Raw genomic sequence first — 22136 nt, 5'->3', positions numbered from 1 at the left:
CACAATGCATTCCAACTGTACATCCATACACACACACATTTACTTTCAAAGCAGATATACAAAGAACAACGTGGTCTGACATGCAGAGCACTCGCCCATAACCATATGGTTAACCTGTGTGCATTGTGAACAAACACTGTGCACAACCTTCCAGATGCAACACTATAACTCATTCACTCATAGTCAATGAGATGTCAACATATATGCACTGATATATTGTAAAATTCTGTTGAGGGGTTGGAAAGACATTGCACGCATACATACATAACCACAGAAATTGAAGAGTTAACGAAACCTGGCCAGATTTAACATGTTCCTAAGTCGTTTTGTCTTGTTGTTATTCCTGTAAAAGCTGGGGCCCCTAAAATCGTCACCACCTTTCGCCCCACTAGCGACGGCCTATATATGTATATTATAAATATACATTTAAGTAATATTATAAACTATAGGTATATTATAAATATGATAAGATGGTACATATGTCACATGATATAATGAGCAGTTTAGTTCCAACTGATGTCCATAAATAAATAAAAGTAAAAAATGGAAAAGATTAGTGAACTGACACAGACAGACACACAAAACTCTGCGGAATCACATTTACAGGATTCATGACAGTTGTTGAGCAGAAAAGCCATTTATACAGAGAGAGTTTCATAGAGGTCCCTCTTTCAGATATATTATGCTGGATCAGTTGCATAACCGCTGCACGGAAGCACGATGACAAAGCAGTGCTGTACAAAGAGATCAATTTGATGTTTTATACTGTTTCATAATCATAATTAGAGACAAATTGATGTGAATGTACATATTTCGTGAGATGGTGCGAGCAAGGTCCGTGGCCTAGACAATGGCTTATTTTGTTTCGGATACCATTCATTATTCATTTTCCTCTTGGTACAGCATGTCTTCCACATCAGATAATGTCCAGAGGAAGTCTTTCTTTTGCTGTCATTACGGTAATACTGTGCAAAGGAGATTCAAATTCAGGTCCTTTCTGCGATTCTGTTTTCTTCTTAAAGCTGAAGTGTGTATTTTAGAGGGAAATTAAAAATTATTTTGCATGAAAAAACAAAAACAAATTTGAGTCAACCAATAGTGTGAATTTGGGGTGGGGCTATCTGTCTGAATGACAGATGGGGGGGGGGGGGTCCGGAAATCTGTTTGAAAATATTTTTGCAATTCCGTTCGGTGATGATAGTGACACAGAAATTACACTTTTCTTTTTTTTTTTTACACAGTATTTTTTTCCTTTTTACAACCAATAATTTATAAATTCAAAATGTGTATGTTTGCTTTTTTGTTTTTCTTCACAAAGAGACCTTTGCCATACACTCTTAAAAATAAAGGGTCTTAATCAGCATCTATGGTTCCATAAAGAACCTTTAACATCCAAACCTTTCCATTGCACAAAAGGTTCTTTACAGTGGAAAATATTTCTTCACATCATTAAAATGTCCTTTACACTGAGAAAAAAAAAATGGTTCTTTTAAAGTGCCCCTATTATGCTATTTTAAAAGTTCCTTCTACAATAGGTTTACATGCATCCAATGTCAGAAAACACTTTTTCTCATAATATACATTGCACATCACCTCATTTCTGAAAGAGTCTGAAAATGGTTAGTTTGAAGATTCAGTCTCTCTAAACCCCTCCTTTCCGAGAGATGCTCTGCTCCGATTGGTCAGACGGCCCAGTCTGTTGTGATTGGTCTACAGCTTACAGCGCGTGTCAGAAACGAAACGTCCATTACCATATCAGAATTTCAGCTCCAGATCTGCCTGAGCGCTTGATACACAGTGATACGAATAGTAAGGATGGTGACGTTTTTTCCGCATCAATTATAGCGCAAGTCCATGTCCTTTTGTAGTACATGCAATGTGGATTCGCCACACTGAAAACAGGAACTTCTCGACATGTCGACAACATGAACCAAACTCTTCCAGTCTCAGCAACGACAGTGTTTGAGAGCGGGTCAAAGTAGACGTTGTTCGAGGGCAGCCAATGAAGACCATAGGCTGGCATTATGCAAATTTGTTATATTGTTAAGTTGGTTTGTAACAGGAAGTGAGACTGGAATTACTGACGACTCGTTTCAGCAGTTCAGAATCGATTTTTTGAAGGAAAAAATAAGAATTAGAATAACTTTATTCTAGATGAATTTTATTTGTCGTGCACAGCTGTATTACACACTGCATAAAAGATAATATTTGAAAAAGCATTATGGGGCACTTTAAAAACGGTTCATCCAAAGGTTCTTTAGGAAACCAAAAATGTCTTTTGGAATCGTTATTATATTCTCCCAAAATATGTATTTTTAATACCCCAAACATTCCAACACAGATATGTACACCTAATGGCCACTCTTTTTCAATCCCCAGAGTAATATACAAAGAAATTATTTTCGATAAATCAAAATTCATAAGTAAAATAGTCAACGACATTCACTTGGTTGGCTTCAACCAAAAGTCTTGCAGCAACAGAGAATTGGGATGAAAATCCTTTTTCGTATTTTGGAGAGATTCCCGTTCCCTTTGGCATTTAAAAGGGAAACGTTACATCTGAACTCTTGTTGGAGACAACAGTCGTGGGAATCGTCCATTGGTCAGACGCTCTCGCATTTTTGAGCTGACGAAAGGGTGAATCGAGGCCAGATTTCAATGTGTAAAAGCACACAGAATTGCTTTACAATCACATTCAGTCATTGGGGTGACGCTTGCTGTGAGGGGTGATGTCATTTAGCATGCAGCATTTCTGTGGAGAGTGAAAATGAAGTCTATAGATAATGACGAAGGGCTGGTGAGCAACGGTACTATTTACGGTCATAAAATCATCATGAGTCTGTCCGCTCATAGAGGTAATCATGTTTTAAAAGATTCAGCGTGTGCAGCTTTGTTAAACTGAATCTTTTGTAGCTTATTGATTTTTATTGCATATGACTGAGCAGACTCTTGGTGCTGATAGCTTTTGGATCTGGATCTCTAAATATTATTTTTTTTGTTAAAAACATGATTTGGAGGATAAAAATTCAGACTAATTGGACTAAGATCTCTGTTGCTATAATTACTCGATTGCTGAAACAGATAGCAGGACTGTAAGGAACAGATGGTGTGCTACCCACAACCGGAACCTTTCACGAATGTCATTATAAACTCTTAAGACTCAAGTTTTGCACATTACATCCAAATCACATGAGAGAAAATACAGCAGAAATCAAAGCATTGTCCAGGATGACCAATTAAATCATTTTCAGAGGTGTTCCTCGGATCTCAGAAGTTTATGTTGTGTTATTGTTCAGTGGAGATAGATGATTCTTTGCTTCATTGCATCCCGTGTTCTTGCACAAAGAGGCCGTTTACTGTTTGTGTATCAGTATTTGGTTTCATTAGGCTTTCAAAAAGCTCCTTTAAAAACAATTTTACCATCATGCTGTTCTGAAGTGAGAAGGGGAAAAGGAAAGTTTGAGTAGTTTTGGCTAATATCTTGATGGGTTGCTGATTATTCACAATATTTCTCGTTTAGGGCTGTGATTGTGTTCCACTGGAGGAAAGTAGGCGGGTTCTTTCTTTTCCCGAACCCCTGCGCTGGAGTAAAACCCCGCTCTCGCCGCGCTCCACCCATTCACACCGATCGCCTCCGCCCTCGGACCGCCGGGAGTTTTGTCTGGTTGGTGTTCTAGGAGGGCGACCGTTCTTCTCATCTGGCACAAGGCAAAAAAAGGCTACGGAGGAGTGGAAACAGGCTGGAATAATTCATGATATGTGTTCGTTCTTACCTGAAAGAGTTTGCGTCATGGACTGATCATGAGCACCGAGCAACTGGGCTTGAATCGTTTCAACAACTCTTCTAAATCTGCGACTTGGACCTACAAATATAAATTCACACACATCATAAAACGTCAGTGGTGTGTAGTGGACCTCTGAAATGAGGCGGCAAAATCCCCTTTATGGGTTTGAGTGTTGTTTAGTCTATGTTATAAATGAATGGAAATAATGAAAACAATTTCCATGTTAAAGGAACCTTTTTTTTTTACACTTGTAACACTTCTTTATATTATAATTTACATAATCATACTTATTAAAATCAAAGTCTCATGAACATTTTTTTTTTTTTTGAAAATATGTAAAATACTGCTTACTATAAAAAACGTAATGCATTGAAATAGACCAAATTTAATGATTTCCATGTTAAAGGCTAATGGAAAATTGTTTTATCTTACCATTGCTATAACATTTTATTTCAATCATGACAACTTTTGAAAGATTTTCAGCATGGTAATGGATATGACGATGTTAATATATTTGGTCTTGGTGGAATAGATGTGCTTAGGCTGCTGCTGATATTTCTGTTTTTGTAGGTTATTGCTGCTGTGAGCATGACATGTTGCAGATCTATACAGGTGGAGCTGGGGAAGGTGGAGGGTATCAGAGGAACTGTGAAAGCGCGCTGCAAACTGCTATAGTGACGCTCACCGGCTGTTTAAACGTTGAGCAGCAAACGCATTGGCTGCAGATGAACCAATCAGCTTGAGTTTCAACCAGTGTTTCATGACTTGGTATATAATAATTTAGATAATCATACTATTTATTAAAATCCAAGTCTCATGAACATTTTTAAATATTTAAATTAATAAATATATAAATTAATGAAAAAATATATTTAATTTTTTTTATATATTTAAAATACTGCTCAGTGCTCACTAAACAAATAAAAATTATTTTAATGGAAACGATATGCTTGCTAATGGATTTCCATTCCCATAACATTGATACAATGATTTATATAATCATACTTTTTATTAAAATCAAAGCCTTTTTTTTTTATTTAGGATATTGAATACTGCTTAAGCTACAATGATATACTGTAAAAAAACATCAATCAATTAAAAAAAAAAAAAATTATACTGGCTGCAAAACAAATGCTACCTCCTTCAGAAACTTTATCCGCTGGTGTCGCTGCTGGACGTTGTAAAATTGAATGATTTAAACATTATTTGATCTCATGTTTTGTTTCTGTACTACAAATGAAATGCTCTGATACTTGAGCAAATAAATCATTACAATTAATCATTTATAAAAAAGCAGTTCTTACCTGATATGAGGCTAAAAGTTACACTATATATTCCAAAATCCTTCTGTCCATCCCTCTCTCTCTCCCGCTCCTGCTCTCTTTCCCCCTCAGAGAAGGAGATGTCTACCTGGAATTTGACAGGCTTCTGGAAGACAGACGGACCTCCAGAAGTCTTGTATTCTGCTCGGAAACTCGTCTGAGAGATTACGCTGTGACTGAGGGAGGGAATCTGAAGACAAATGCAAGAGAGAAAGAAAAGAACTGACGCGTTTAGGTGTGTACATCATCACTGTTTATCAATCAATCAATCAATCAATCAATCAATCATATTAGAATGATTTCTGAGGGATCATGTGACACTAAAGACTGGAGTAATGATGCTGAAAATTCAGCTTTGCATAACAGGAATAAATACATTTTTTAAATATATTACAATAGAAAAGACTTATAATATTATTTCAGAATAATCCAGTTTTATTGTATTTTTGATCAAATAAATGCAGCCTTGATGAGCATAAGACAGTAAAAAAAAAAAAAAAAACCCTATCTTTTGAACAGTAGTGTGTATGTGATTAATTTAGATGAATCTGATTCATGTCATGTAATACAATTTATTAAAATGTTTAATCCATTGACAAAAAGCTGCACAAATCAGGTAGACTCACAGAGAGGAAGGCATGGACGATATCAGCTTTAATGGAACTAAGAGGTTTGTCTCTGATGACCACAAAAATCTGCTCTTCTTTCTCCAAACTGATGAAATTCCCAAACCAGGACCTTTTAGCCAGCCTGCCGGAACACAAACACAGACAGACAGACACATGGAAAAGCTGTAAAACTCATCAAAATAATGCAGCACACTGAAGAATTATAAACTACAGATTACTATTGTCAATATATTTCTCTCAATAGCACATACAAGTCACCGTGACGTCTATTCAAAATGTGAGTGTTGACATCTGGAGCATTTCATGTTTAGAATCTGGAGGATGTCACTAAAATATTCCCTGTCGAATGTTAGATCGTTAGACATTGAGCTTTTGCAATTTTTCTTATTTAGAATGTGTGGGAATTGAATTTTATAAAGATGCTCAACAGCTTTAATGAAACTGTTTCTTTTTCATATGCTACCTAAAGAAACAGTAGCAAAAACAGTTAATAGCTCAATTATTCCTGTTTTTGGAGGACAAAAACCTTTTCCTAACATTATAAGTGGACCTCAGGGAATAAATGAATGTAACATAAAATGTACAATATACAGTAACCCCTTTAAAACAGAATGCAACTCTATCCAGATGATTCTTTGAGAGACGTCTTGGCATCACACATGTGCTGGGATGGGAAATGTTTCTTACTCTGGGCTGGATTCTGGTGTTAAACTGGACATGTCCTCTGTGGTTGGCACTATTGGAAAGTTAAGAGTAAGAATGAAACATAGCTATAACTAAATTCGATTATTTGACAGTTTTATATTTCAGGGGTTTTCAAACTGAGATCCAGGCACCACCAGAAGGACGCAATTTTGTTATTTTAGTATCATTGATATACTATTACATTATAGTTTTTGTTAATATTTTGAATCAGATTTCATTTTTATATTTACTTTTTTTCACTTTAATTGTTTTTGTTAAAGTTTCAGTCATTTTGTTTTTTAAATTTGTGTTTTTGTCATTTTTATTAGTATTATTATTGTTAATTTTATTTATTTAATTTTAGTAGTTAAACTTAAAGTAAAAGAAAATAAGAAATTTTGAAAAATAATAAATAAAAATAAAATAATGTTTTTCTTAGTGCTCTCAAATCGATTAATCGTGATTAATCGCATCTAACATTAAAAATATAAATGTGTGTGTGTATACTTTGCATATATTATATATTTACAAACGTTTATGTTTTGCGATTAATCGCAAAACATTTATTTTACATTTAATTGTTATCGCAGTTAATGTTTATTTGATTTAAAGTAATGAAAAGTATGTTAGTTAATGATATTAACCCTGGCTGCAAGGGAGTCTGCAGAAAAGTTTGGTAAGTAAGTAAGTAAATAAATACAAATATTATTTAACTTTTACTGTTTCATTCTGGTATCCAAGGTCAGAAATAACGAGATTAATCAATTATTTTATTATTTATTTTATTATTAACTTCATTTACTTCATTTTTCTTCAAGTTTATACATCTAAAAGTACTCTAATAATAGGAAGAAAAAAGATACAGTGTCAACTTAATAAAAGGTAAATATATTCCAGATATAATATTTTTTATTTATCACTAGAAATGGGTCTTTAGGGGTCCATGGCACCAAAAAGTTTGAAAACCCCAACTCTACTTGATTAAATACTTCAAAACGTAAAGATAGCGGCCTGCACCCACCCTGCAGCTTGCGCCGGTGGAACCGCGGCGACCCCAACAGGTTGTTCTTCAGTGAGTTGAGGCGTGTCCTCCAGTGGGCGGAGCTACTGGCCGCCATGCCACCGCCTCCCCCTGGACTAGAGGGTGGGGTCAAGGAGAGTGAGCCCACGCCCACATTTCCTCCCTCGGCTCGGGAGGAAGAAGAGGAAGAGGAGGAGGAGGGTGGGGTAGCGGTGGGGGGGTGGGGGTGATGCACAGGGGTACCCAGGGGGGTTGGCAGGGGAGAGCCCTGAGGGGTGACCTGAGACATGGGATACAAGCTTTTAGTCACCGACTTCAGCACCGCAGATGGAGAAGGAAAGAAGAGGAAACGGGGAATGGGTGACAAGAGGGGAGAAGGGGAGGGAGAGCGGGAAGTGGAGGCTGGAAGGGGGAGGGACTTCATGGACTGGAGTTGGGGGCGTTCAGGTGCATTTTTAGATGGAAGCGTCTGCGTTTTGGGTTCATGCGATCGATTGGGACGAGTGATGGTGCTGCCGCTTCCCGCTTTGGTGGCGGCAACTACCTCTGGCTCGCTGAAGGTAAAGACAGGGCTCTGATGGGATGAGGAGGAGAAGAATCGGGTGGAGGAGTGAAGGCCGTGGCAGATGGAGAGAGAAACAGGAGTGAAAATGAGCAATGGCAGGTGATACGGATTAGTGCACAGTGATGGTGTATGGGGACGTGTGTGTGTGTGTGTGTGTGTGTGTCTAAGACTGACTGATGTGCATGTTCATATTAACTCGGTTCAGAAAATGTGAATGATAAAATGGCTAAATATTCAACTTGTGTCATAAAGATATAAGAAGCCCTTTTGGAAAAATGACAAACAAAATACTAACTCAAGGCATGGTTCATCCAAAAATGTAAAAAAGTGAATGTATAAATCTAAACTTTAAAATAAAGTCCCAATAGTTGTTTAATGCATTGACTAACAATGAGCAACAGTTTTTATTCATCTTTGTTAACATTAGTTAATAAAAATACAACTGTTCATTGTTAATGTTAGCTCAGATCCATTAAAATAATATTAATAGTTAGCTCTTTTGATTGTAATGCATTAGCAAATGTTAAAAATAACATTAACTAAGATTAATATATGCTTTAGAAGTATTTTTCATTGTTAGTTCATGTTAACTAATGTAGTTAACTAATGTTAAACAAAACCTTATTGTAAAGCATTACAAAATTATAGTCTGTTGCTCACACGAGGCTATTATAGGAAGATATATATATTATATTATATATACTTTAGAAGACTTGAAATCTAATACACACGTCATATAGACTACTTTGTGTATTTTATTTTTATTTCGAACAATTTCTAACTTCGATACAATACCTTGAAAAATATAAATTTTCAATACCATTTTCAAAACAAAAAAAATGCCACAACATTAAGGGCATAAAATTGGAACACTAAGTTAATTTACTTTTGACCACAAACAAAGTATTTTCTTATCAACTGAAACTGGCTGTTTGAGATTACTCAGGCCTGATAGCTCTGAGTGGGATTATATGATAAAAACAATAATATATTATTATTATTATTATTAAACATATTACTATTGTAATACAACTGCACTGTAAAATAAAATAAAAAAATATTTCATAAAAAGTACCTTATTTATTTTACTTTACACTGCAGAAGTAAAATTACAATACTTATGTCTAGATATCTTCACTTGCAAGTGTTGAACACTCAGGCTTTTATTTTTGCAAAAAACTTTAGGGAAGCCTTTTACATTTTTGTGACAACAGGTTTACAAACGTATCTCATTACAAATCTAGTGAAATGCTGCAATCATCTGTCCACAAAAATTTTGGAGATTATGCGACTGAGAAATAACCGGCACATGTTGCATTCCCAAATGCATGTAGAGTTTGCTGCATTTATTGTGAATCGAGCCGATCTGAGACGCTTAAACACTGTATCATAACCTGCTAGAATGTAAGAATACAGTGCTGTGCTCTTAAACACACACTTATGAAGAGAGAGTGTCTGCAGAAAATGAGTATCGAAACCATTGCAAATATTTCAGTATCAATATGTATCGGGAAAATTATATTTTTGTCAACACTGCTGCTGAGTAACTCTGTTTGTATTCATAATTACAATATAAGGGTGACTAAATTATGATAGAATTGTCATGTTTGGTGAACAATCCCTTTAATAGAAAAAGGTTGGCAAACAGGCACTTACCCTGGGACTACTCAGAGGACTAGAAGAAAGGCCAGTTGATGCTCCACTAACAGATCGAGATCTGTGGTCGAGAGTCAATATAGCTAAATCAATATTTACAAAGTTCCATATGTGCATTAAAGCGTGTATATGAGTGTGTGTGTACCTTTGGCTGTGCGTGGAGGTGTCCAGCGCTCTGCGTGGGGGTGTTGGAGAGCCCTGCTCCGTCACACTCAGCACCTCCAGACTCTTCCGTTCGGGCCGGCAGCGGCCGTGACGGGTTAGCATGGGTGAGTCTACACGCTTCCGCGGAGGGTCTATATAGAAAGACAAAACGTTCGCAGTTTGCCTGTAGCTCAAACAGCAAAGTATGGCGCTAGCAACGCCAAGGCTGTGCTTTCGATTACCAGGAAAACTGATAAAATGTATACCATGAATGCAATGCACTGTAATTTCCGGAAAAGGCGCACCGGATCCAATTGCATTGTTGAAAGCAAAAAAAAACAACATAAGTCACATTTTATCATTACATTCAGAAATATTGTAAAATACTTGTAAATGAAACAAAACGTTTACAAACATTATAAACAATGTAAACGTTTTTCGTTCCACTCACTCCACAAAAAAATCCTTCAAATGTATACAGAACAAGAATGAAAAATGTACATATTAAAAGAAGATAAATTGAGCTCTTTAACTTTTTATGTTTGGCTGACTGCATTTTAGTTTGATGGTGTATAGGCTGCGATGTCAAATCGTGTGCACTTTGCGTTCTTGATGTTAATTGCATTATTTAAAGCGCCCCTCTTATGCTTTTTCGAATATTAGCTTTCATGCAGTGTGTAATGTAGCTGTTTGTGAATGTAAAATGTCTGTAAAGTTTTAAAGATAAAAGTGCATGAAAAAGAAAGTTATTGGGCCCTATCATACACCCGGCGCAATGCAGCGCCAAGTGTGACTTAAGTGTTTTTTGCTAGTTTCAGCCTGACGCAGTTATCATTTTCACGACCTGCGCCACGTTGTTTAAATAGAGCATTTGTGCCCATTTATGCACACATGGGCTGCTGGTCTGAAAACGAGGTGTGTTCAGGCGTATTGTTGGCGCGTTGCTAGTTTGAGGTAACTGAAATAGACTGCGCCATTGACCAACAAAAGCCTGGTCTAAAGTCAATGGCGCAGTCTATGTTTTTAATTTAAAGAGCACGTTAGTAATGTGCGCCTATAGACGAGTCCACAATACTCTGCTTATTACACATACAGGGACGCGCAGCAACACACAAACATGCCAAATATTAAAAATAAAAGGATTACAACGTAAAAGATTAATATTGTGTACATAAAGATATGGTGGAATCCGGCTTGTCCCGTAGAAGGTCTGCTCGCACGCTTTAACCTCGCGCACGAGCAGATCCGTTTGCTCTCTGGAGACGCGCATGTTCAGTTTTTCCGTTTGCAAATTCCGTCATGTAAATAGCTAATTCACCATGGCGCGAGCGCAACTGGCTTTTAAAGGGAATGGGAGATGAGACTCTGGTTGGTTTATTTCACGTTACGCCGAAAACACACCCATTACTCATTAAGAGAATAGGGACAGCCCTTTTAGACCATGTGCCGCGCACGCCGACCATTTTTCCGTCGTTAAACTAGCAAAAGTGGATTCCGACACGCCCAAACTGCACTTGCGCTGTGTGCTTTAGACCGTGCGCTTAGATCGTTAAAATAGGGCCCTCTGTCTCTTAAAGGAAAGAATAGATTCTGAACTGCTGAAAGGAGTCTTAAGTAACTCCACTCTTACTTTCTGTTACAAACCTACGTGACAAAGTAAAAAAATCCAGCCTATGGTCTTCATTGGCTGTCCGTGAACAACGTCTACTTTGACCCTCAAACACTGTAGTTGTAGCTGAGACTGGAAGGTTTGGTTTGTGTTGTCTACATGTCGAGAAGATGCTGTTTTCAGCGCTGCAAATCCACTTTTTTCCCTGCTTATGAGAAATAAGGTGATTTGGAATGTATATTATGAGAAAATTAAAGTTTCGTTTTTTTTACCTTTGATGCATGTAAACCCCATGTAGGAGACCTCCAAAACAAAATTAGGAACATTTAAAGTAGCATAATAGGGGCACCTTAAGTCGCTTCGGAAAATAAGTCGCAGCAGATTTCAGATGTATTCCGGAAAATACAGTAATTTGCTTTGGATAAAAGCATCAGCCAAATGTATAAATGTAAATGGCCACATGGTTTCACATGAGTACCTGTAACTTGATGCTGACCATTAGTTAAACTGTCATAAATATATGATTCTATAAACTGCACTTTATTTAACCCTTCGTTTAACTGTGTAAATGAACAATCCAGGGGAAAAGACACAAACCAATTTCATTTCTTGGAGGAAGATCCTCATCCTCATAGCTGGGATAGCGCTCTTTACGGTCTAACAGGAGATAATAGATCATCTTCTCTTGGTTATCTCTGAGGAATGGAGCGAGATAAATAATAAAAATGTTAAACATTAAGTAGTTTTCTGGCGAAAATGTGCATGGTACTTGCACTCACTCTTCACACTGCAGGTCTTGGGCCAGTTTAACCCGGTCCCTGAAACAGCCCAGAGAATACATGCTGTCCAGCACATCCGGGTCCAGCTCTGTCAGAGACATGATCCGGCCCATACACACACGCCTCGGGGGCGGCTGCTCCGGACACGGCTCATTGCGTCCAGCTCTTGATCACACACACACAAACAAACACACAGACCAACGTGAGCTGCCTGCACAAATCATCTGCGATTTTGCCAGTTGTGAAAGACACAGGCTGAAATCATTTTAATAGAAATAGAGATCTATTCATAAAATACAGCCATAAACACACAAATAATATGCTTTCGCTACATCTAACCTACAGTGATAGTAAGAATATAAATAATCAATAATATAAATAATCAATACTTACTGATACCAGGCATGTGTCTGGATGGCCTCTAGCTGCAGGGGGAGGACAACAGATGGTGTAAATAGTGTAATCTGCTGACAGGCAGATGGCGCTATAACTCGAGTAGTGTTGTAGTGAAGACCACTTAAACCGAGACCAAGTCAAGGCCAAGACCAGTGTGTGTTGATACCAAAACAACAAAGCTCATCTTGCACTGCAGAGGTGTCTAAATTGGTACAATTACAACTGCATAAATAATTGAATTGAACATTTGTATAAAATAAATATCACATTTGCAATCTTGCTCATATTTGTGAAAACAGCTCTCTTGCTAATAATATTTATTGCTTAATATTATTAAATGTTATAGACAAAAAGCAAGATCTCATACGCATACTTTTTCACAATCATATCTTGAATTTTGTGGGCATTTGTATTCATTTTGGTGACATTTTGACACAATCCCCCATTCATTTCTGACCTGACCAAATTAGAAACAAGTTACTGATTGCATTTGAAGAAGGAAGTATTACATCCAATCACATTAATGATGTTTACAAATAAATTAGGCAATGCACCGGCAATTTAGTAATATCCTTGCAGTTGTTGTCTTGATCGGTCTTATGCCAGACTGTTTCGATTTCGGCAATCCTATAAAATCAATGTACGACATGGATCTAATAAATTTGGTTACGACATGTACGTAGACTGTACAGTGATGACACTTATTAAATCGTAGGCTACGACGCAAGTTAGCATAGAAGAATAAAACGTCATCAGCATGTGCCAGTGGTAAACAAATAGAGCAAGATGAATCGCACTTTGCAATTGTGGTTTTTATGTGTGCTGAAAAAAAAGGAGGAAGTGAAAGAGGAGAATATAGACACGGTCATGGCTAGGGAAAAGCAAATGGAGCTTGAGGTAAGTAGAGTGCCATGTCGCGTTGATCAATACGCCATTTCATGGTGCACTTTTATTGGCTAGTCAGTAGATGTAGGTCGTAGCAGCAAACACACTGTGAGATGATCATGATACATGTCTGGCCGCAAGACAGTGACAACGACCGTCTCTCACTGTACGATGTAGGAGCAACAACCACAGAAATCGCCACGATTGGTCATCATCGTACAATGTGTACCGGGCATTAGTCTGAGACAGAGACATGACTGAGTACAGTACAAATAGGTAAAGACTCGAGACCGAGACAAGACCAGGACCTTCTTGAGTCTTGAGTACTACAACACTACATGATGTTTTATTAACAAAGTTCGGGAGGAGCACGTTCAGATAATTGAACCTGTTTAAACACCTCTGTGGAGCACATTCAGATAATCAAAGCTAATTAAACACTAGGGAAGCACATTCAGTTAATCAACCCAATCAACGAGTTAAGAGGTATATATACAGCAGACTTACCTCCGTTTGTTGACAGTTTAACAGCATCCCTTCACCACCCTATTTCCTCACTTCTAGTCCTAACTACTCTTACAACAACCAGAGGGAGTACTCTGGGTTGGGACAAAAAAAAATTGAGCTCGGAGCCCTCCCCCCGGACAGCACGCCAAATATGCATAATCTTTACTCTGTTTAATTTGATGTAAGTGTGAACTCGTGAAATTGAAGTAAACAGCCAAGTGTAACAACAAGTATGCTTATTCAGAGTCCATAGTACGCCCTCACCGTGAATCTTTTTTCAGGGTCGACCTCTATCATGCCCCGCAGCAGAGCCTGGCAGTCGGGTGGGATGAAATGGGGCATGTGGAACACTCCACTCTTCACCTTCTCCAGCAGCTGCCGCAGGTTATCGTGGTCGAAGGGCAGAGCGCCCTGTGGACGGCAGACAGGAACACCCACATACATAAACACAGATGGTAGTGACATGCAAGGAGTGTTGCATTTATTTGCTTAACAACCTTTGAGCTAAAAATGAATAATAGGTGATAAGTGAGGAAAATGCCCTCTGAGAAGCTCTCCTTAAAACTGAAGCGATTTCCTCCTCACCACTAGCAGAGCGAAGAGAATGACTCCACAGCTCCATACGTCAGCCCGTCGACCATCATATTTCTCACCCTACAGTAGAAGCCAAAGAGGGTGTAGTAAGGTCAATGGTACACCTTCAGACAGAATGATGCTTTAAAACATCTGTTACTTTTTGGATCTATGGACCTACCCTGATAACTTCTGGACATGCATAATGAGGAGATCTGCAAATAGTTTGGGAAAACAGAGTATGGAAGGGTGTGAGAAGGTATAGATTTTTAAAAATATTTTCATTTAAAAAAAAAAAAAAAAAAAAACTGCGGCATTTATTTAAATGGAATTGAAATATAGTTAAGGAGTAAGGAATAGGAATGGTGACTTGATAAAATGCTGCTGCTTCTTCTTCTGAGTCCAAGGACCAGATTTAATAAACAGGGAATAAATACTGATGTGCAAATTGACGAACATAGACGCAGCTGAATAATTTCCATAATGACCAACGCAATCTACGAAGAGCAGCGCAAATTAGCATCCGGTGGTTTTTGGGTGGTAAATAATGGTGCAAATACCAGTAAATTCACAAGCACAAACCTTAGTAAATCACTGTGCATGATTCATTTAAATACTCTACTCCCATAAAATTTTGTGTCTGAAAGGGAAACTCCTACAAATGCATATGCAATAAGGTCAGCCGTAAAAATAACCCTGTTCATGCCTTGTCAGTGCTTATATTTTACTGCGTGTCTTTAGTAAATCCTGACAGTAGTTCTTTAATGACAAATGAGGGTTTGCGCTGACGCACGCTGTTAGTAAATCTGGCCCAAAATTTCTAAAATTAATGCAGCCTTGATCCAGGGTTGGCAAGTTCACGGTTTTCACAGGTTGATTCTGTTGATTCTGTTCTGACTTAGTGTGATTAAACATGCTAAAAACACGCAAGCAATGTGTTAAATCTACTAATTTAACACAACAGGCTAATCTAAGCAACAGGCTAGCAAGGTGTTAAAAATGTTAGCAACATGCTAAAATATAGTAGCATCATGCTATTTATGAGCTAAAACATTCTAGCAACATGCTACAAAAATGCTAGCTACATGTTAAAGCATGAACACATCAAACTTTAAAAAATATTTACAACTTTTAAACAAGCCTTTGTCAAGCCAACTTCAAAGTTTGTACGGAAGAAATCTGACCTACTTCTCTAGTTGCTAGATTGGGCTATATAAAATTACTTTACATTAGCCTATTGAACAAATTCATTTATCAAGTTCTATCCTACTGCAAAAAAATGCCTAAGCTAAGTGAACAAGTGTTCTTATTAACCCTATTAACCTTAATCCTATTCAAGGTGCATTCAGTAGTTCTTTGGCAATCATTATAATGTTTTTTGTATACTTTAAGTACCGCTACCACAATGTGTTAGACGATGTACTGCCATCTTTCGATGTGGATCAACATGATCATATTTTGTCTTTTTGTAGTATATTTTGATATACACGTGAGTTTTAGAGGGTGGTTTTACTGCACTTTTAAAAATGTTAATGTATGACTGTCATTGCATTAGATAACAAAACAAAACAAAAGGTGCAAAGCGCAACATTTCATGTTAAAAATACCCGTTTTTCTAACCCATACATGCTTAAACAATTGCCTGATGGGCTGAATGAGCCCTTCTCTGATCACTGCGATTGCCTCTATAATCCTGTACAGTAAAATAAATAAGAGGGATTCGGGACGGAATGAGCGTGCACACCTCTGGTTGCAGTTTCGCTTGTCGCCAGAGGGGGCATAGTTCTGCAAAAACTCAGAGACTTGCGCAATGCACCTTTAAATCAAATGGCATTTGCTAACAATTATTTTGATTGTGTACTTTAACAAAGCTGGAAAGCTCCATGCAATTTTCACAGAAATATCCATGTCATAAACCATATACTATTGCAATGTGCAATAAAGCAAGCAATAGAATTACAAACCACATGCACATACAAAATACTCACCCACAGCTTGTCTCTAGCAGACTGTCTCCCACCTGTAGTGAGGCCATGCCAAAGTCTGCAATCCTGATATTGTTCCTCTCATCCAGCAGAAGGTTTTCTGGCTTTAGGTCTCTATGACTACAAGAGCACAGAGGACAAGCGGTTCTGAACACGTCACACACCAAAAACCCTCCACAGAAAAAATACTTTGAAATAAATACAGCTCAGGGTACAAAAAATTCCAAAACATTAATACTTTACTCATCCTTGTCTTTATAGAGGCATACACCTGTATCTGCTCAACTTCGAGACTAGAGCTAAACCACCACATATGGAAATGAGTGACTAAAAACTCCTCACTTAATGCTCATGTTGAAAACAAACCATTGTCGATATACATTATCAAACCACTCCACTATTTGAATGAGATTATGTTTTTTATATGTTCTTTATATTTTTATATGTTTCACTTTATATTGCCCCAATTATGCTATTTTAAAGGTTCCTAATGTTGTTTTGGAGTATCCTACAATAGGTTTACATGCATCCAATGTCAGAAAACACTTTTTCTCATAATATTGCACATCACCTCATTTCTCAAAGAGTCTGAAAACGGTTTGTTCAAAGATTCAGTCTCTCTAAACCCCTCCTTTCTGAGAGCCTACTCTGCTCTGATTGGTCAGACGGCCCAGTCTGTTGTAATTGGTCGACAGCTTACAGCGCGTCAGAAATAAAACAGCCATTACCATATCTGAATTTCAGCACCAGATCTGCCTGAGCGCTTGATACACAGTGATACGAAAAGTAATGATGGTGTCGGTTTTTCCACATCGATTATAGTGCGAGTCCTTGTCCTTTTGAAATGCATGTAAAGCGGATTCGACACATTGAAAACCGGAACTTCTCGACATGTCGACAACATGAACCAAACTCTTCCAGTCTCAGCAACGACAGTGTCTGAGGGTCAAAATAAAAGTTGTTCGCAGGCAGCCAATGAAGATCATAGGCTGGCATTATGCAAATTTGTTACATTGTTACGTAGATTTGTAACAGGAAGTGAGACTGGAATTACTGACGACTCGTTCTGGCATTTGAGAATCGATTCTTTCTTTTCTGAGACAATAGCTTTATTTGTCATGCACTTTTATCTTTAAAACGTTGCAGACATTTTACATTCACAAACAGCTACACTGCATGAAAGGTATATTCGAAAAAGCATAATAGGGGCACTTTCATTTTAGTTTTTATTAATTTGCATTTAGCATTATAATAACCTAAAATTATATTTATTTGATTAAATATTGAAGGAGCAGCATAATTTATGACAAAGCAAATGAAAAAGAAGGTTTTGGTTCAAAACAGCTTGGGGCAAAAGGCCATATGCAAATACTTTTGTCACCATATTCAAATACAATTGAAAACCTATTCAAAATAACCACCAGTAAATGGTGTATTTTCCTGTATTATTTTTGCTTTTAATACAGCATTACAATGTGAGTAAACAAACAAATCTCATTTGTGATGCAGTCAATGTGGGACCATTTTGCAAAACGGAAAAATATGTTCATGATTTTCATGATCTAACAAAATATTAGGAGAAAAAAAAAATGAAATGGCTTCGCCCCAGGGCACTGTTGTATTTTATTTATCGTTCTTATTTATATTATTTGTGTATGTGTGAGTATGCACATTTGTGTCTTACCATATGGAGTGACTATGACAGAAGTCCAAAGCAGATATGATTTGTCTGAAGAACTTCCGTGCCTCTTTAGGCGTCAGTCTGCCCTTCTTCACCAAATAGTCAAACAGCTCTCCACCAGAAACATGCTCCAATACCAAATACCTGCATGAATGTGGAGGAAATGTTTTAAGAAGGGACAAATAACAAGCAGAAAGAACAATGTGTTCTGAGTGAAGCCTATACGAATTCATGTGAAAGGGTTCTAACTCACAGGTATTTGTTATTCTCATAAACATCATGGAGTTTCAACACGTGTGGATGTTCGATCAGTTTTAATATAGCAATTTCTCTCTCCACCTGGTTGAATGAAAAAAAAAAAAAAAAAAAACTTTATAAATAGCAAATTCTGAAGCACAATAAAGTAGCTTTTCATTAGCAAGAACATACCAAAAAAGTACCAGGGTGTTCCTGTGTTTTGATACATGTTCCATGGTAATACTATGTTTTTTGGCCTTGGAAAGGCATGTTAATACCATAGTACATGACATACATGAATAATTATAATTAACCAAAACTAAAATCATAAAAAAACTTTTATACTTGAAATGTAACTTGAAATAAAATCATCATTAACTGAAATAACTAAAATTTTTAAACATATTTTAAAACAGCTAATAAAATGGCAAAAACAACTAAAACTTGAACTAAAATAAAAATAAATTCACCAAATGTAAAAATGAAAAACTAATTCTAATTATTAATAAAAACTATAATAGTATCTCAATGATACTAAAATAACACTGGAATATGATAATCATGCAGTATCTGATACCATCACTGCACCATGGTAAAACATAATACTTTTAACAGGTAGAATATTATCATTTAAATTGAATATGAATTTAAATTGAAATGAATTATTATTAGTGACATGTGTGACACTACGAAAACTACAGCAATAAAAAGTACAGTATTACTGTTTCCTTACCTTCATCAACACAGATTCTGAGAGCTTTTCTCGGTTGACTATTTTGATGGCTACTTTTTGACTAGTGATGCAGTGAATCCCAAGCTTCACCAGACCTATTGACATTCACCAGACAATTCATCAGCGATGACTGCTTTAAAAACAATAGAAATTACAGATGAAAACGACGTCTCCTTACCTGTCTGGCCCTTCCCGAGAGTCTTTTCGAGTCGATACGGCCCCACATACTGAGCTGTCTGGGTCACTGACAGTTCCTTAGACATAGTGGCGGCCTGGCTCCTGTTAAACTTGCTACTGCATGCAATATTATCACAGCGTATTGTTTCTGAGCTGAGTTTTTCTACAATAGTCTTGCAGGGGTCTGCAACAACCCGGAAACATATCCATGCTGAGCTTGGGATTCCCTAAAATCTGTCTCGGCAACAGTCACACGGGCCTGTTAATTATTCTGAAATCTTTCAGGCTTGTACTGTGAGTCATGTATGTAGCAGAGTGGAAAGATACAGATGGCAATGTAAAGATAGAGTTAGGTCCATAAAAGCAGCCTAATTCATAGCTTTGCCAATCAAAGTCACCCTTCTCAGACTTTTAATTCACAGCGCATGCCATGACAGAGAGCCAGGTGCAGTATTGATGAGCTGCTGTTAGTAGACTTATGATCAGTGTTTCTAGATGTATCTACCAGCTGGCCATCACCTCATAACAAACACCATTTAGAAAGTCCTCCTTACCAGTGTATACTGTATATACAATATAAGTGGACTCAAGCCTTCAGGACACTTATGCTAGGCCTGAATCACAGGTAAAGGAACCAGAATCTTACCATTTACTGCTAGACAAACAGGTAAATATAATCCCGATTCATATCTAGCAACATATCCCAAAACTCAAGTCCGATCGTGTGTCACTGTAAGGAGATCCAGGTTGCGCTGCTTGCTCTCGCATCACTGTAGCGGATCTACCCGATCTGTTTCATCTGTGCTGCTGATGTTGAGCTCAGACCGCAGCATCCTCATCCTCATCCTTCTCTTCTCCGCCGGTCCCGCGCACGCTCGCGCCCGCTGGCCACTTTTGGGGAAGGGATTTGATGTTTTTAATGCAAATGTATACGTTGCGCACTGATCGCTGATATCTTGTGTGTCTTGACGGTATTTGCGTTGTAAAGCGTTATTTTCTCCGTTCTGGTTCCTCGCATCAGCATCCGGGTCCCACACCCTCCTCCTCCTCCTCATCATCATCATCAACCCTCCCTCTCAACACACTCACCCCACTGCACCTCTCGCTACAGATCTGGACATTACAGAAAAAAATGTACCACAGCGGTACAGTCATGGTAGCCTATCAAATACTCTTTTAAAGTAAAAGGTTCTTTGGATTTTTAAAATAGCCTATTCTAAAAAAAATAAAATAAAAAATTATTTTAAGAACTGATAGGCGTTGGGGAACCAAAAATGGCATCACTGCGAAAATCCGCTCTTGGAACATTTATTCTTTATTTTTAAGAGTGTAGGCTTCAATGCTAGGCTATTTTATACGTTGGTGCACTCAGTGATTTACATAGGCCTATTCTTTTTCTCTATTGTTTTTAGCATACGCTTTTATCCAAAGCGCGCGACTTACAAAAGAGGAGATAAGCAATCAAGTCAACAAAAGGGCAACACTATGCAAGTGCTGTGACAAGGTTAGTTTAACAACAAACAAACAAAATTTATCAAATAGCCAATATAGAGCTCCAAAGAACGCTAACAGGGAATGTTCTCGGGAGTCGGGACTTTGGCTCACGTTCTGTCAAGGTTCTGTCTGTAAAGGTTCGCCCAAAACTGAAAATTCTGTCATTAATTAATAATTAGCCTACTCACCCTCATGTCGTTCCAAACCCGTAAGACCTTCGTTCATTTCCGGAACACAAATTAAGATACTGCAGCCGAGAGCTTTCTGACTGTAACGTTATTACCACTTTCAAGGTCCAGAAAGGTAGTAAAGGCATCGTTAAAATAGTCCATGTGACTTCAGTGGTTTAATCTTAATATTATGAAGCAACGATAATTATTTTTTGCGCAAAAAACCCTAACAACTTTATTCAAAAATGTATACTCTTCCATGTGAGTCTCTGACGCTGTTCACGTGAGCACCACGGTGATGCTGACAGGAGCAGGCCAATACTCTGAAGATGAACAAAGGTCTTACAGGTTTGAAAGGACATGAGGGTGAATAATTAATGACAGAATTTTATTTTTTGGATGAATAATCCCTTTAATAATGCCTTTAACATTCTCAAAATGTCAGCACAAAAACGTTAGCTATTTACAGCTAATTATTTTCTGAAACGTTTTAGTTGAACGTTTGACAAATAGGTCTACTTTACTAGCCTACTTGTATCAGAACATTCAGAAAACTTTTAAAAGTAATGTTCCCATAGGGTTTGCAAAATGATAATGAAAATAGAACAAAATAGAAAAGGTTAGCATACCCCTACCAATTTTTTTAATTTTTTTTAAAAAAATATTTCAAAAACGTGAAGTTTGGAACTTTCAGAGAACATTCAGAAATAATGCTTCCATAACTTAATGAGAACGTTACCAAAAAGTTCTTAAAACATGTTTTTGTTCTTAGAACATGTCCACAAATATGGTATAGGTCATGAAAAAAAATAAAAAATAATAATAATATATATATATATATATATATATATATATATATATATATATATATATTTTTTTTTTTTACATGAGAATATTTTTTTTTAAATGTACCTTTTCTATAAGTATAAAAATAACAAATCAGGCAATATCAAAGTTTTAATATACTTCACCTGTTAAGAGTTAAACAAGGTCACAAGGCTCTGTTGAGTTTATTATTTTTATTTTACGTCTTTGTGCTCATATATTCTGTCACAACCATGATGCATCAATCCAGTTATACAAATTGCATTTTTTTTTTGTGAA

General features: G+C 37.2%; 1 protein-coding gene across 8 annotated transcripts; it reads right to left on the bottom strand.

Annotated features, from left to right (window-relative positions):
* Window positions 1-1257: 1257 nt before the first annotated feature.
* brsk1a (BR serine/threonine kinase 1a) lies at window positions 1258-20394 on the bottom strand. Of its 8 annotated transcripts, none has more exons than XM_084135302.1 (20): window positions 19370-20394; window positions 19192-19286; window positions 18475-18560; window positions 18225-18365; window positions 16544-16660; window positions 14737-14770; window positions 14568-14636; window positions 14247-14393; window positions 12588-12619; window positions 12195-12359; window positions 12013-12110; window positions 10073-10087; window positions 9808-9958; window positions 9663-9723; window positions 7442-8015; window positions 6424-6472; window positions 5734-5857; window positions 5090-5297; window positions 3774-3863; window positions 1258-3698 (listed from the first exon to the last, which is right to left on the bottom strand). In XM_084135302.1, exons 1-20 carry the CDS (start codon window positions 19452-19454, stop codon window positions 3517-3519), a joined length of 2523 nt encoding a protein of 840 aa, XP_083991428.1. In that variant the 5' UTR covers window positions 19455-20394; the 3' UTR covers window positions 1258-3516. The 8 variants fall into 8 exon arrangements, with proteins under 8 accessions (XP_083991428.1, XP_083991429.1, XP_083991427.1 ...); XM_084135301.1 differs by having other exon boundaries at window positions 3380-3719; XM_084135305.1 differs by having other exon boundaries at window positions 3380-3719; window positions 7442-7721.
* Window positions 20395-22136: the final 1742 nt, after the last annotated feature.

Source organism: Abramis brama (genome assembly GCF_963993115.1).
Source record: "Abramis brama genome assembly, chromosome: 14".
NCBI classification, from domain to species: domain Eukaryota; kingdom Metazoa; phylum Chordata; class Actinopteri; order Cypriniformes; family Leuciscidae; genus Abramis; species Abramis brama.
This window is presented reverse-complemented; position numbering and strand designations above follow the sequence as displayed.